At 44.0% G+C, this 14,930-nt stretch overlaps 1 protein-coding gene across 1 annotated transcript in view; it reads right to left on the reverse strand.

The window, feature by feature from the left end:
• The window catches only part of DNAH1 (dynein axonemal heavy chain 1), a 148,729-nt gene extending 137,605 nt beyond the window's left edge, over positions 1–11,124 (reverse strand). The window contains exons 1-7 of the mRNA XM_066617083.1: positions 10,915–11,124; positions 10,060–10,132; positions 9,298–9,472; positions 7,469–7,625; positions 7,166–7,298; positions 3,530–3,691; positions 2,637–2,889 (exon numbers count right to left, since the gene is read on the reverse strand). Of these exons, the coding sequence (XP_066473180.1) occupies positions 2,637–2,889; positions 3,530–3,691; positions 7,166–7,298; positions 7,469–7,625; positions 9,298–9,472; positions 10,060–10,132; positions 10,915–11,124 (1,163 nt within the window). The remainder of the gene's footprint in view (positions 1–2,636; positions 2,890–3,529; positions 3,692–7,165; positions 7,299–7,468; positions 7,626–9,297; positions 9,473–10,059; positions 10,133–10,914) is intronic.
• Positions 11,125–14,930: the final 3,806 nt, after the last annotated feature.

Below are 14,930 nucleotides of genomic sequence, written 5' to 3' on the forward strand. Positions count from 1 at the left end.
ATACTTCCCAGTTCCTAACCCCAGCTTATAAAGGGGACTCCTTGTATTAATTCTCCTGATCTGAACTCTATACCGTTGCTAAAGCAGCCTAGCAATGCATTAGCATTTTTGGCAGTCACATCACACTGCTGGCTCATGGTTAGCTTGTGGTTCACTAAGGCAACTGGATCTTCTTTACACATGCTGTTATCAAACTAGGTTTTCCTTGTCCTGCACATATACTTCTGATTTTTTGCCCAATTGTGTAGAACTTTACATTTGCCTCATCTGAACTTCATCTTGTTGGTATAGGGCAATGATTGAGGGCGCAATCCTGAGGCGAACTTGGGCCCTGCGCCAGCCCAGGAGTTTCACAAATGTACTGTGAAGCATGTTTGCACCAACCTGGGAGTCAGGGAGGCTGGCTCAAGGAGTTGCGTCGGCCTCCCTGTACTGGAACCAGCCCTGGCGGGGTAAGTTTTCATCAGCCAAGCTCAGCCGACGCAGGGGTTGGGGGGCATGGGGAGGAGATGGGAGGGAGGCATTTCTGTGTGTGGGAGGGCATGCATTCCTAGGGGCAGACAGGTGGGGGGTGGGAGGTGGGGCCAGGATTCTGATTCGTACCCTATTCCCGGATGGCACAGAGCACCCCCTGGCTGCTTTATTCTGCTCAGATCTGCGCTAACTTGTCAGATGGCACAGATCCAAGTAGACCCATTGGGACCTCTGCAGGGTAACACGGGGTAAGGGGAAAGGTTTTCCCTTGCCTCAGGCTGTGCCACTTTTGGCCCCAAGCATTCACTGGATGCAGTGCAGGACCGCTGGCCTGCCTGCTCCAGTGCAACTTAAGATTGGGCTGCCCAACTCTCAAGACTATTTGGAATCCTGCTTCCATCTTCCAGGGTGTTAGGTATGCTTCCCAGCTTTGTGCCACCTGCATGTTTGACAAACATTATGTCTACTCCTCATCCAGGTCATTTATAAGAATGTTGTACAGTACAGGGCCCAAGACAGAACCCTGTAGTACTCAGTTCAATATCTGCCTCCACTTTAATACATATACTTGAATGCTAAGAAACCCAGAATTTGGGATGGGATGGACACTTTTTAAACAACTCCTTCAGAGATTTTCTGAAATTATAAAATGCCTAACGGAGATACTTCTGCAGATCTAGATCTCAATCTATTATTATCAAACTATATTATTGCCACTTATAGCAACAGAGTATTTTGGTCTGGTCAGAGTGCTATTCATAGATAGTGCTGTTCATTACCTTCTATGAGTTTTATGGCCCAATCCTATCTAAATCCCCTGCCCTGACACAGCCACATCAAAGGAGTGCATGATGTATCCTGCGAGAGTCACAGAGGTCTCCTCAAGACAAGGGAAATTTCATTCCCTTGCTCCAGGGCAAGTGTCCACTGCTCCAAAGGGTCTCCTCAGATCTAGGCCAGCCTGTTTGCTGGCGCAAACCCAAGAAGAGTAAGGAAAAGTGGACAGGGAATGGAGTTAGGATCCAGTACACACTGGTGCCATTGAGATCCACCCCTCTCAAATTCCTGTTCCACCTCCTGCTACCCCTCCCCACCCAGAAACTCTCCCATTCCTCCCTCTCCCAACCCCATTTTGCCCACCCTTAGCCGCTGTTCACCCCTCCTGCTGGTTTACCTTGGCTACTGGAGATAGCTGGCAGCAACAGCAGGCCACCAGCACTGCCACCATTTATGGCAGCAGACTTAAAATGGCCACCAGCAGTGTGTTGCACTTGTGACTATATGGCCATCTGTGACAGTGCAACTGTATTCTGCTATCATAAAGGGCAGATCAGTCCTATTTAGTATTGGTCTATTAATTCATTAATCTAGTCATTAAATTTGCATATGGGTAAAAAGAGCTCTAAAGTAGGAAGCACATTTTCTTTGTTTCTAGATGACTCGCATGTCCTAACAGTCTTCATCTTAGAAGGAGCATTCCCCCTAATTGTGATTATCAATTATCAAATTATCCCCCTAATTGTGATTATCAAAGGGGAATGCCTCCTTCAAGATGGTACTTGTTATCTGCAGATTTTGTAAGTTCATCGTATTTAAAATAATATATTTCAGTGTTTCGCAAACTGATATCACTTCTGGCCATGACACAACACTTCCAGATTAATGACATCACTTCCAATGGGTCCCTTCAGATTGTCATTCTAAAAAGGGGGGCCCAGTGCTAAACAGTTTGGGAACCATCAATAGAAAATATTATATTCTATTTTAAATCTGCTGCCCAGTTAATCAGGGTGTGTTTTAGTCAATTAAAGATTTTTAATTGATTCATCTAACTGATTAAAGTTGTAGTCCTAGATTGCACCCATAATGTATCAAATTAATTGCAGGTTTCTGCCTGAAATGCCTTTACTAGATGGCTCCTTAAAAATATCTGCTTACTTCTGGAGACCACACTTCCCAGGATGCACAGAAGAAGTAGGAAAAGACAAAGTAGGAAAGACAGATCACAAAGGATGAGGAGAAGAAAAGGGGGGGAAGAAGATTAGGGCAGTTTTATTATCATCCAGACTGATGTGTGTCATAAACATGATTCAAAAATCACAGCCATGGTTTGAGTGCTTCAAGAATCACACTTACCCACAAAGGATAATTGCAATACTTACGAACTCCCTTTCCTCAGGCGTGAAGTTTCAGTTGCCATCTGCTTCATATGTTGTAAACTGCTTTCTTCAATGCTTTGCAATCCATCTACAGGCATGCAGTCCACATAGAGATTATACAACAGCAGTGCCTGAGTTTTCTTCCGCAAGTTATTAGCAGAAACCACTCGCTGGGCAAAAACACGGGGGTCCTCTGCGAGAAAAAGCAAACGGATCCTGGGCACCCAATACTGGCAGGGCAACAGTGGAGCTCTTCCTGGTAGAAATCAAATAAGAAATAATGGTTGGCAACCTTCAGTCTCGAAAGACTATGGTAGAAGCCTACAGCACCCAGTATTCCCAAGCCATCTCCCATCCAAGTATTAACCAGGCCTGACCCTGCTAAGAAATAAAGCACAGGGGTTCTATAAGAAGTGCTAGTACGAGGTACAAATTAAAATTATGCTTGGGCTCCCAAAATGGTCACCGTATCTATGAACATTCTGGTATCAGGCTGGCAGACTAGTAGCTGTAAAAAGAATGATAAATGGCAAATGAAAAATCAAAACTGAGAGTGAGAGGATCACTGAGCAAAACTGTCAGCATGCCTAACGTGAAAAGGATTGGGCTGGAAATTAGCATATGTGAGGATGGGAGGCATTTTACAAATAATCTGAAATATGTTTACATAGCCCCTCAAAGGGTCATCAACAAGAGGAAAAATATTAAGTGTCTTATTAACAGTACCAGAAGATTCCTTACAATTAGTCAAAAGCAGGAATTGAGAATTGCTATTCACACAAGATCTGCAAAGCAGTGCTGACGCGACAGGCTACCAGGGAAGAAGGGTGCCCATGACCAAGGTAAGTTTGGAAACTGCTGCCCATGACACTATAATAACTGAACCTAAAACCCACCGTCTTCAGTCATTCCTCCATTGAGTATACGTTTCCCATTTTGATCCCGGACCAGGCCCATCTGGTTCGTCTTGTGTACCAAGTAGAGTTTTGTCTCCTTGTCATAATCCAAGACACCAACATTGATCCACTTATACAGAAGGCTGCCGTTTTTGGGATCTTCTAAGATATTAATGACAGACAGGATTTTACATTTCTAATAAAAATACAGCAAGTCTTCTTCACTGCCACACAAGCCTAACAATTCCCTTTCTGTTCTTGGTCTAGGTTCTCTTTCTCCTTTAATTTTCAATGGCATTCGGACTCTTAGGAAGAAGTCATCTGGATAAGTTTAATTAATTAAGGTTTCTAACTGAAGCATATAAGCTTCAGGGCTTCATTTTTGGAATTGTTAAGGCTAAACTCAGACTTTTCTCAGGTTGCAAATCAACACTGTGAAGGCTGGAGACTAACATGCTGGAGGTGCAGGAGGATGAATAAGGCATCAGAACACCAGGCTTTGCTATGCACCAGGAATTGCTCTCAGTCCATTACAGAGAATCCGGGGCTGTATTTGGGTGCCCCATCCCCTTTTCTCTCTTGATACTCTTGTTGCTGTCCACCTCACGTAGCCAGAGGTCAATAGATGAAGGCGTGTCACTTTCTGGTTCCCTTCTTCTCTCTGCCCCTTGAGTTCCCATCTCTACTCCCCTTTCCAAACTGATTAGCATGCTCCCTAGAGTTTCGCTCTACTCCCAGCCTTAGGACATAAGCATCCTGTACAGCCCCCTTCTCTTTAACCTTCCCTCCTTGAGTCTGTCCCTTCTATCTTCAGTCCCTGAGGCTCCCTCTGTCCTTCTTGCCATCTCTTGCTGAGTCTTTACCTTCTTCACCTGCCCCCTGTGGGCTTCCTCTGCACCTTTTCTTTGCCAACCCCAACCCTTTCTCTCGCTCTTCTAGCATCCTTACTAATACATTGCCACTCCAGTTCCTTTCACCTTTCTTCTGCCTCAATTTTACCTCCTCATCGTGCCTCTCAGGCTTACCTTGTCAGTCACTCTGCCGCTCCATGCTTCCCTATCTCTTGTTGTGTCGACTTCTCGCCCTCTCTCTGTCTCTCTCCCTGGCTTCTGCCTTTCCTCCCCTTTGCCTCCCAGTCCTCTCCTTAAACTAGCAATGTGAGTTACACCAGTTAGGGAGGGGGACAGGATGGGCAGGGTGACCAGATTTCATAAGAACAGCCCTACTGGATCAGGCCATAGGCCCATCTAGTCCAGCTTCCTTTATCTCACAGCAGCCCACCAAATGCCCCAGGGAGCACATCAGGTAACAAGAGACCTGCATCCTGGTGCCCTCCCTTGCATTGGCATTCTGACATAGCCCATTTCTAAAATCAGGAAGTTGCACATACACATCATGGCTTGTAACCTGTAATGGATTTTTCCGCCAGAAACTTGTCCAATCCTCTTTTAAAGGCATCCAGGCCAGATGCCGTCACCACATCCTGCGGCAAGGTGTTCCACAGACCAACCACACGCTGAGTAAAGAAATATTTTCTTTTGTCTGTTCTAACTCTCCCAACACTCAATTTTAGTGGATGTCCCCTGGTTCTGGTGTTATGTGAGAGTGTAAAGAGCATCTCTCTATCCACTTTATCCTTCCCATGCATAATTCTGTATGTCTCAATCACGTCCCCCCTCAGGCGTCTCTTTTCTAGGCTGAAGAGGCCCAAACGCCGTAGCCTTTCCTCATAAGGAAGGTGCCCCAGCCCAGTAATCATCTTAGTCACTCTCTTTTGCACCTTTTCCATTTCCACTATGCCATTTTTGAGATGCAGCGACCAGAACTGGACACAATACTCCAGGTGTGGCCTCACCATAGATTTGTACAACGGCATTATAATATTAGCTGTTTTGTTCTCAATACCTTTTCTAATGATCCCTACCATAGAATTGGCCTTCTTTACTGCTGCCACACATTGGGTCAACACTTTCATCGACTTGTCCACCACCACCCCAAGATCTCTCTCCTGATCTGTCACACACAGCTCAGAACCCATCAGCCTATATGTGAAGTTTTGATTTTTTGCCCCAATGTGCATGACTTTACACTTACTTACATTGAAACGCATCTGCCATTTTGCTGCCCATTCTGTCAACCTGGAGAGATCCTTCTGGAGCTCCTCACAATCACTTCTGGTCTTCACCACTTGGAAAAGTTTGGTGTCGTCTGCAAACTTTGCCACCTCACTGCTCACCCCTGTCTCCAGGTCGTTTATGAAGAGGTTGAAAAGCACAGGTCCCAGGACAGATCCTTGGGGCACACCGCTTTTCACCTCTCTCCATTGTGAAAATTGCCCATTGACACCCACTCTCTGCTTCCTGGTCTTCAACCAGGTCTCAATCCATGAGAGGACCTGTCCTCTAATTTCCTGACTGTGGAGTTTTTTAGTAGCCTTTGGTGAGGGAACATGTCGAACACCTTCTGAAAGTCCAGATATATAATGTCTATGGGTTCTCCCGCATCCACATGCCTGTTGACCTTTCCAAAGAATTCTCTAAGGTTCATGAGGCAAGACTTACCCTTACAGAAGCCATGCTGATTTCCCCTCAGCAAGGCCTGTTTGTCTATGTGTTCTGAGATCCTATCTTTGATGAGGCATTCCACCATCTTACCCAGTATAGATGTTAGGCTGACCGGCCTATAGTTTCCCGGGTCCCCCCTCTTTCCCTTTTAAAGATTGGTGTGACATTTGCTATCCTCAAATCTTCTGGCACCGTGGCCATTTTGAGGGACAAGTTGCATATTTTAGTCAAGAGATCAGCAACTTCATTCTTCAACTCCTTAATAACTCTTGGGTGGATGCCATCAGGGCCCAGTGACTTATTTATCTTTAATTTATCCATGAGGTCTGAAACATCTTCTCTTTTAACCTCTATCTGACTTAATTCCTTGGTCAGGAGGGGCCGTTTGGGCAGCGGTATCTGCCCGAGGTCTTCTGCAGACAGAAGACAGATGCAAAGAACTCATTTAATTTCTCTGCCATCTCTAAGTCTCCTTTTATCTCCCCTTTCCCTCCCTCACCATCCAGAACTAACTTCCAAAGAGGACAAGGAACCCCAAAATGTAGAAGGACATCCAAGAAAAATGTAGGACATGACAAAATAAAAGCTAAAAACAAAATACAAGTGTTTTTACAAGTGAAATCAATGTAGATTTCATGTGGTTAATTTAAATACTACATTGCATATTAAAGCTATATTACATATAATTTGTTACATATAATTTATTAATTACTAGAAAGCTATGCCTTGCCTGCAAGGGCCCGCTCACAGGGAAAAAAGAGAACATTTAAGTTCTTTTCCAGGATATGATGCTAAAAAAGAGGATGTGTCCTGGAAAAAGAGGGTGTCTGTTCACCCTGAGGATGGAACATTAGAAACTCATGACTGAGGAAGTCCCACTTAACTCAAAGAGATTAAGTCATGACTAACTAAACTCAGGATACAACCCTATAAAAACAAAAGAGAATTTGATACTTGAGCCTGAAAATAAAAATATTCAGAAGGGAAAAAACAACCTTTCCATACTTCATTATTGTTTTGAAACCATGGTCACAAGGAGCAATAACCCAGGTTCTTTGAGACAATGCCTTACCATGTCCCAGTATATCATCTGTAGGAAGAAGTGCTTTTCCGGGAACTGGTTTCCTATCAGTAGACCCAGGCTCCACTCCTAGCAACAGCCATTCTTCTGGAGTCCGGCAATCATATTCTTCATTATCAAAAACCTAAAACAAATAAGAAGTTGAGAAATGAGTGTTCCATGAAAAGAATGGCTAGGCTGAAATCCTTTGCATTCTCAAGCACTTCTGCACGTGCACCAGGACTGTCAAATACTTGGGAATCCCTGAAGTAGAAAACACTGAAAATTCAGAAAACACTGAATCCCTTGTCTTACCTGCAATGGGAGATAGAGGGGGAAGAGAGGGTCATTCTTTTGTTCAATCGTTGGCATGCTGGCAGGGTCTTGATGTCTCGGCATCAACGCATTGGAATCTATCCCTCTAATCTCTAACAACACAGCAATATCTAAGCTGAGATATAGTCGTCTTCTCCTAGTTAAAAGGTAAGATTAAATGGTTCACATTTACCTTAATTTAATTCAACCCATTACTTGGGTTAAATTGAGTCTTTAATTTAACCCATTAATTGTATTTTATCAGTTCTAGTGAATGACAAACATGCAAAAATGAATAGTAGGATGCATCAACAGCAGCCACTATCTAGAACACAGAAAGGTTAATGGAATTTCATTTAAACTGGACTAAGCATTGAGAGCCATTTATAATTGGACATATCTATGTCTCCTTGCTAGTCAATAATGGCACACCAAGCTGCTTCTTGTATTCTTCTCACTCTCAAATACATAAAATACATTTCCATATCATATTCAGTTCAGTTTCAACTGAACGCAAGCTATGTCAGAATCAGTGATGATAGCTTTTAACATTGATTAATATCATCTCCTATTAACATAGATCAACATTTATTTTGCTAATTGTTTGATTTTGCTTTCTCTGCATTAGTGAAGGAATAGTCCAACACTTTTGAACATGTCACTAATCCAACACTTTCAAAAATAAGTAACCAATTTAAAAGTTCCCCATTATGCAGGTGAGAATTCCAAGTTCATTCCAATCTGTTAGTATATACCCACCCATGTCACAAAATTACTGCTTTAGGCAATGAATGGCCACTTCCCTTGGCCTCCCACTGCACTTCTACACACACACACACACACACACACACACACACACACACACACACACACACACACACTCCAACTGTTACAGGATGAAGGCAGTTGTCATGGCTGCTCCTCCTGTCCTCTTTCAGGCAGGAAAAAGCAGCGTGGCAGGATGGGAATTGGAAAAGGAATCAAAGAGAAGTAAGATGATGGCTGCTCTTGCTATAGCAGCCACCACTGTACTCCTCCTCACTCCTTTCAATGATCCCAGCTCTGCCTCTCTGTCTGTAGAAAAGGCACAATTGTGGAAGTGGTGCAACAGGGGGGATGAGGAGAAGATGGGTTGTAGTGGCAAGGAGAAAGGAGGAGGGAGAGAAGGGGTGGGGAAAGGTAGGTTCAGAAAGCTGCTGGGGTGGAAGAGAGTTCAGGGGGAGAGTTGCCAAGGGATCAGAAGAGAAAGGAGGAAGAATTCACAGGTCAGATCAGGGGAATTCTGAGCAAACCTATTACAGTGCACATTGTGTGCCAAGGGAAGGGGGGGAGAAATCCTTGGGGGGAATCAGGTTGCAGCACACATTCCCATGCTGTTCTGCCCACCCCGCCTCCTCATTCTGCTCACTCAAGCCAACCTACTGACACTGATAGGGCTTCTCTTTGCTATGCATGGGGTCCGTTATGACATTTGCAATGCTGTAAACTGCACTCCACCACCAGGATGCCAGATCCTGGCGGAGCTGAAGATTAAGATTGGGCCATAAAGCCCAGGTATTGTGCAGCAAATCCTGTACAGCCAGGCACTCCTAAATCCACATAATTCAACGGATTTGAATGCATTTATGTGTGAAGCCATACAGCTGATCCTAGGCAGTTAGGTGCACATAAGCTATCATTTTCTAAGGTGTTATATGCACCTAACTCAGAAGAATGGAACAGTCATTTAAATAGAAGCGTTGTCATTGCACAGCCAAACATAGCAACCAAATCTTTCTTGGCCATGCTGTTAGCAAGCTCTTTGCATCCTCTGGCCCTCTAGTAATTACCTCTCAATTGCAATCTTCCGAGGACACTGTCCTGGAAGCACCTCAAAAGGAACTTGCACTTTTGGCTTATATGCTTGCAGTGGAAAGTCTGTCTCTTTGATAATTTCTGTTGTTGGTCCAATCTGTTGGCTGTTCAAGATAAACCCAATATTCTGAGGAGTTTCAAATGTGGTTACTGACAAGAAACAAACATTAAGAAAAATCAGAGTCATTTTAAAATGTTGTATGTTAAACTATTTTCAGAACAGAGAAACTAATTGTTACACATAGGGCGCAGTCCTAACTCCTTATGTCAGTGCTTTCCAGCACTGGCATAGCAGTGCCAATGGGACATGTGCTGCATCCTGCAGTTGGGTGTCACTCACGGAGGCCTCCTCAAAGTAAGGGACTGTTTGTTCCCTTACTTCAGAGCTGCATTACCCTTATGTCAGTGCTGAAAAGCACTGACATCAGGGGTTAGGATTGCACCCATATATGCCTAATGCTCAGTATGTGTCAAGAAATGCCTCAGCATTTTTCTATTTATTTATGGGCACAATCCTAACTGCGGCTCCAGGCTGCTCAGATCTGCGCCACCTCTTTAGGTTTATTCTGCCCTCATTGTACTTGACTGCTTTGCTGCTTTTGACACTGACCATAATCAACCATTCTCTCTAGTTGGTTTTTTTTTTCCAGTTTTTCTGTTCTAGGAACTTAGTTTTCAACTTACTTTCTATTTCTCAGTGAGAACATTGATGATTACATTATCTTCTGTATATTTACCATTTGGTGTGTGCTCCTCAAGCTCTGACTGTCTCAGCAAGCCCTTCTGCACGGTGGGACCAGCACACACATCCTGTAATTGAGAAGAAAAAGATTACAAGGAAATCTAAAAAACATAAAGAGAATTCTATGTGCAAAATAAGATTTGGCTGCAATCCTATGCATACTTTCCTAGGAGCAAGCTCCACGGAATACAGCGAGACTTAATTCTGAGTAAACATGCATAGGATTGGACTGCAAGTCACAACAGGAGAAAAAAAGAAACCTATAAGATAATGGTCATCATAACTAGGAATCTGTATATTAACAACCATCATCTATGTAAAATCTAGTAGTTTATACAATTCCCTAAGAATCTCAAATTTAATTAAAAAACAAACCCACTTCCAACTTTGTAACTGAAGAGTAGCTATTTAAATAAATGAATTTTAAGCTCTCTTTCTGTACAAGCCAGTAAACTGAAGCCAGTATTATAGTACACAGAACAGCTTTACATATATTGCGCCAATAAGGACAAAACCCAGCCATTTATTGAAACATCTGAGAATTCATTATAGAACTACAGAATTGGGATTGTTGCATTCATGAAAATAATTCATATTCCTCAAAAGATCCATAGGAACTAAAATCCGAAACGCATTCCAGAAGAATACAAACTGGTAAACTGAAATAATAGAAACTGAAATCCAGCATCCTATCTCTGTATAGCACAGGAATAGCTATGTATTTAGAGGGGAGGCATAGACTGAGCAAAATATGCCCCCAAAAGGCCCTCCTCAAAAAAATGTATGACATGTATATGGGACCTGTTTGCAGAACAAACCAAGAGAGAGAAGTGAGGTTCTATATACTTACCCCCAAAAGATCTGAGGCTCCTGGTGTAAGGACATCAGAGTAAAATCCCCTTTCTTTGATTGCAGGATATTTCCTATTAATCGTTCGATTCATGCTATCTGCTGGAGTTGAGCTGGGTCCTGGAGTGGAATCTGACATCAGACTACTGGGATAGGGTGGATAGGGGCTCCTCCCCAGTGAGTTTTTCAATTCCTTCTTTGCTTTATCCATCTTACTCTTTATCGCAGTTGGGGGACTGTGAAACACTCTTGCACATCATGTGGAGGAAAGAAATTGCTATAAGTTTCTCTGTACTGTTAAGAACTTCCAACTTTCAGAACAACCTTTTTTTAGTCAGATGAAGGGATGAAAGGTCACCCCTACCTACTAAAGATCATGCTTAATTTGTAAAATAAGAAGAGTTGATTCAAGAAGAACCCTGCTACTCTGACTTGGAACTTTTGTGTGGCTCCCACCAAAATCCCAGAGGGATAGGAACCAGTTAAAGTAACTCAGTGATGAGGCACCATTTTATAAGACTTCAGTACCTGAAAATGATTTCTGAAATACATTTCAGATTAGTATACTAAAAATGCAGTAGGAGTTGTTCCCAAATCTCAGATGTTATTATCAGCTCCATAACTGAATCAACTGCATAATAAAATGGCAGAGGTACAACAATTGCCACTGTAGTTATTACAGTTTTCATGAAAATGTACTTTAAAAGTATGACTTTAAAACTTTAGATATAGGCTGATGGGTTCTGAGCTGTCTGTGACAGATCAGGAGAGAGATCTTGGGGTGGTGGTGGACAGGTCGATGAAAGTGTCGACCCAATGTGCGGCGGCAGTGAAGAAGGCCAATTCTATGCTTGGGATCATTAGGAAGGGTATTGAGAACAAAACGGCTAATATTATAATGCCGTTGTACAAATCGATGGTAAGGCCACACTTGGAGTATTGTGTCCAGTTCTGGTCGCCACATCTCAAAAACGGCATAGTGGAAATGGAAAAGGTGCAAAAGAGAGTGACTAAGATGATTACGGGGCTGGGGCACCTTCCTTATGAGGAAAGGCTACGGCGTTTGGGCCTCTTCAGCTTAGAAAAGAGACGCCTGAGGGGGGACATGATTGAGACATACAAAATTATGCAGGGGATGGACAGAGTGGATAGGGAGATGCTCTTTACACTCTCACTTAATACCAGAACCAGGGGACATCCACTAAAATTGAGTGTCGGGTGGGTTAGGACAGAAAAAAGAAAATATTTCTTTACTCAGCGTGTGGTCGGTCTGTGGAACTCCTTGCCACAGGATGTGGTGCTGGCGTCTAGCCTAGATGCCTTTAAAAGGGGATTGGACAAGTTTTTGGAGGAAAAATCCTTTATGGGGTACAAGCCACAATGTGTATGTGCAACCTACTGATTTTAGAAATGGGCTATGTCAGAATGCCAGATGCCAGGGAGGGCACCAGGATGAGGTCTCTTGTTATCTGGTGTGCTCCCTGGGGCATTTGGTGGGCCGCTGTGAGATACAGGAAGCTGGACTAATCTAGTCCTATGGCCTGATCCAGTGGGGCTGTTCTTATGTTCTTATGACTGGAAACTGCTGAAAAGCTTTCTATTAACTAGCATGATTATTTCATATCAGTAGCCTGTTCTACCAAAGCATGATCATGAATTTACTTTCATTGAGAAGGCCTCTCGCTATTTGTCTTGCCTTTCTTAAGAGCTGCTTCTTATGTGACTGACTGTAGACACTTGTTTTGACAGCAGATCTTTAAAGATGGGCAGGTTGCAGACTTTAGTGCAATGCTTCCCAAACTTTTTTTTTACTTAGACCAGCCATTTTCAACCTTTTTCAGCTCACTGCACACTGTCAAGGCACACTCCCAGTTTTTTATTTACATTCAATTAGTACATTACAATTAATTTTTAATTAATATAATTAATACAATTAAATCATTACATGACGAAGGGCACAATCCTAACCAGGTCTACTCAGAAGTAAGTCCTATTTTGTTCAATGGGGCTTACTCTCAGGAAAGTGTGGTTAGGATTGCAGCCAAAGGGGGGGACAATGGGGGGGGAATGTGCCTGTAGGACTTACTTCTGAGTAGACATGCCTAGGATTGGGCTTTTGGTTGCACTCTTTTTTCTCAAATACAGGAGCAGGCAACTGGCACTTTTCTCCTCCTCTCCCCCACCCACCCCCTCCCACAGGCACATTCCCCCCTCCTCTCATAATTGCAGTTAAAACCTCTCTTGTTGTCCCTCCCCTCACTCAAGGTACAGAATCACTTGCCTCACATTCTCTCCCCCCCCCACTGCCAATTGCCTGCTCCTGTATTTCAAAAAAAGTGTTACCAAAAGCCCAATCCCAGGTGTGTCTACTGAGAAGTAAGTCCCATTATAGTCAATGGGGCTTACTCCCAGTAAAGTGGGGCTAGGACAGGAGCCTGAGAGCCCAGCCCAGGCATGTCTACTCAGAAGTAAGTCCCATTATAGTCAATAGGGCTTACTCCCAGGAAAGTGTGGATAGGATTGTGGCCCAGCGCCCTTCCTCTGAAAGGCAAGGCAGGGAGGGTCGCTTTGGGGAGCTGCAGGCAACTGTGGCAAGGAGAAGGGACTTTCATGGACTCTCAGCCAGCCCACCAGGATGAGGTCTCTTGTTATCTGGTGTGCTCCTTAGGGCATTTGGTGGGTCGCTGTGAGATAAAGGAAGCTGGACTAGATGAACCTATGGCCTGATCCAGTGGGGCTGTTCTTATGTTCCTATGTTCATTCTGAGGCTGGTGGCCTCAGCAGACTCGCTGGCTTCCTACCTGCTTGCCTGCCTCTGGCTCCCTCCTTCTCACTCACTCCTCCCAGACCTCCTCCAGGCTACTTTGGCTTTCTCAGCATGCAGGACAGGCAACAACGGACTTCATACCCAATCCTAGGCATGTCTACTCAGAAGTAAGCCCCATAATAGTCAACGGGACTTACTTCCAGGTAAATGAGGATCGGGTTGCAGCCTTCCTCTTGCTCACAGCAGGAGATGCAAAGCAGCGGCTGCTCCTTTTTCGCCACTGCCACGTGAGGGTCAAAGCCGCTGCTTCTCCCACGCGCGGCTGCTGCCTGCCTCCTCTGGCCCCACGGCACACCTAAGGCTGTCTCACGGCACACTAGTGTGCCACGACACAGTGGCTGAAAACCACTTCGACCCTTGTAATGGCCAATGTAAGGCCCAGAAACCATCTTCCATCTGGTGTGCTTGTCAACCATCCCCTGTGTCTTCCAGCACCCAGAAACTGTCTGCATGTCACTGAACTGTTCCCATGAGAAGCCAGAGAAGTTGGACTCAAACCAAAAACCTCAGCTGCTGCACCTGCTCAATGTTATGAGGGTGATAAGATGTGTACCCACTTCAAAACCCCAAGCTATGTTTATTCTTTACATGAATTAATTTAGCTGCACCTGCCAGATATTCCCCCTCTCCCCAATGATGGGGCATCTCTTGCTGGTATCAGCCTGGCCCATTATCTGATATATGTGTCTGATAAGATGTCTCCTAATGATGAGAACCTGGGACGTATGCCACTTTGTTATCAAACTAGTCTATTTCTGGCCAATTAGCACTGATTTCCTAATAAATCAGAACAAGTAAGTAGCTTGTCTATATATGACCCTGTATTTTGCCATTGCTTTGCTCTTGGGCCTCACTAGATACTGACAGACAGTGTCATCCATAGAGCTGCCTGAAATGCTGTAAGCCTATGCCTAGAGATACCTCTGGATGCTTGGAGATGCTCCTGTAAGTTGATGCAGTTATGTTTTAGCCAAAAAAGCTCTTTTATGACAATCTTGCTTCTTCCTCAGAGCCCACCTCCAGCCCATGGTCACAGTCAGGGGCCAGAACAACCCTAAATACAGTTTTTCTCTCAGCCCAGCATGTACCATGGAGTTGGTACATATTAACAACAACAACACTTGGACATTCTTGGCCTTGAGCAAATTACACCAGCTCTCCTCCAGAAAACAATCTTGCTTGGAATAGCA

Source organism: Tiliqua scincoides, chromosome 2 (genome assembly GCF_035046505.1).
Source record: "Tiliqua scincoides isolate rTilSci1 chromosome 2, rTilSci1.hap2, whole genome shotgun sequence".
Classification (NCBI taxonomy): Eukaryota; Metazoa; Chordata; class Lepidosauria; order Squamata; family Scincidae; genus Tiliqua; species Tiliqua scincoides.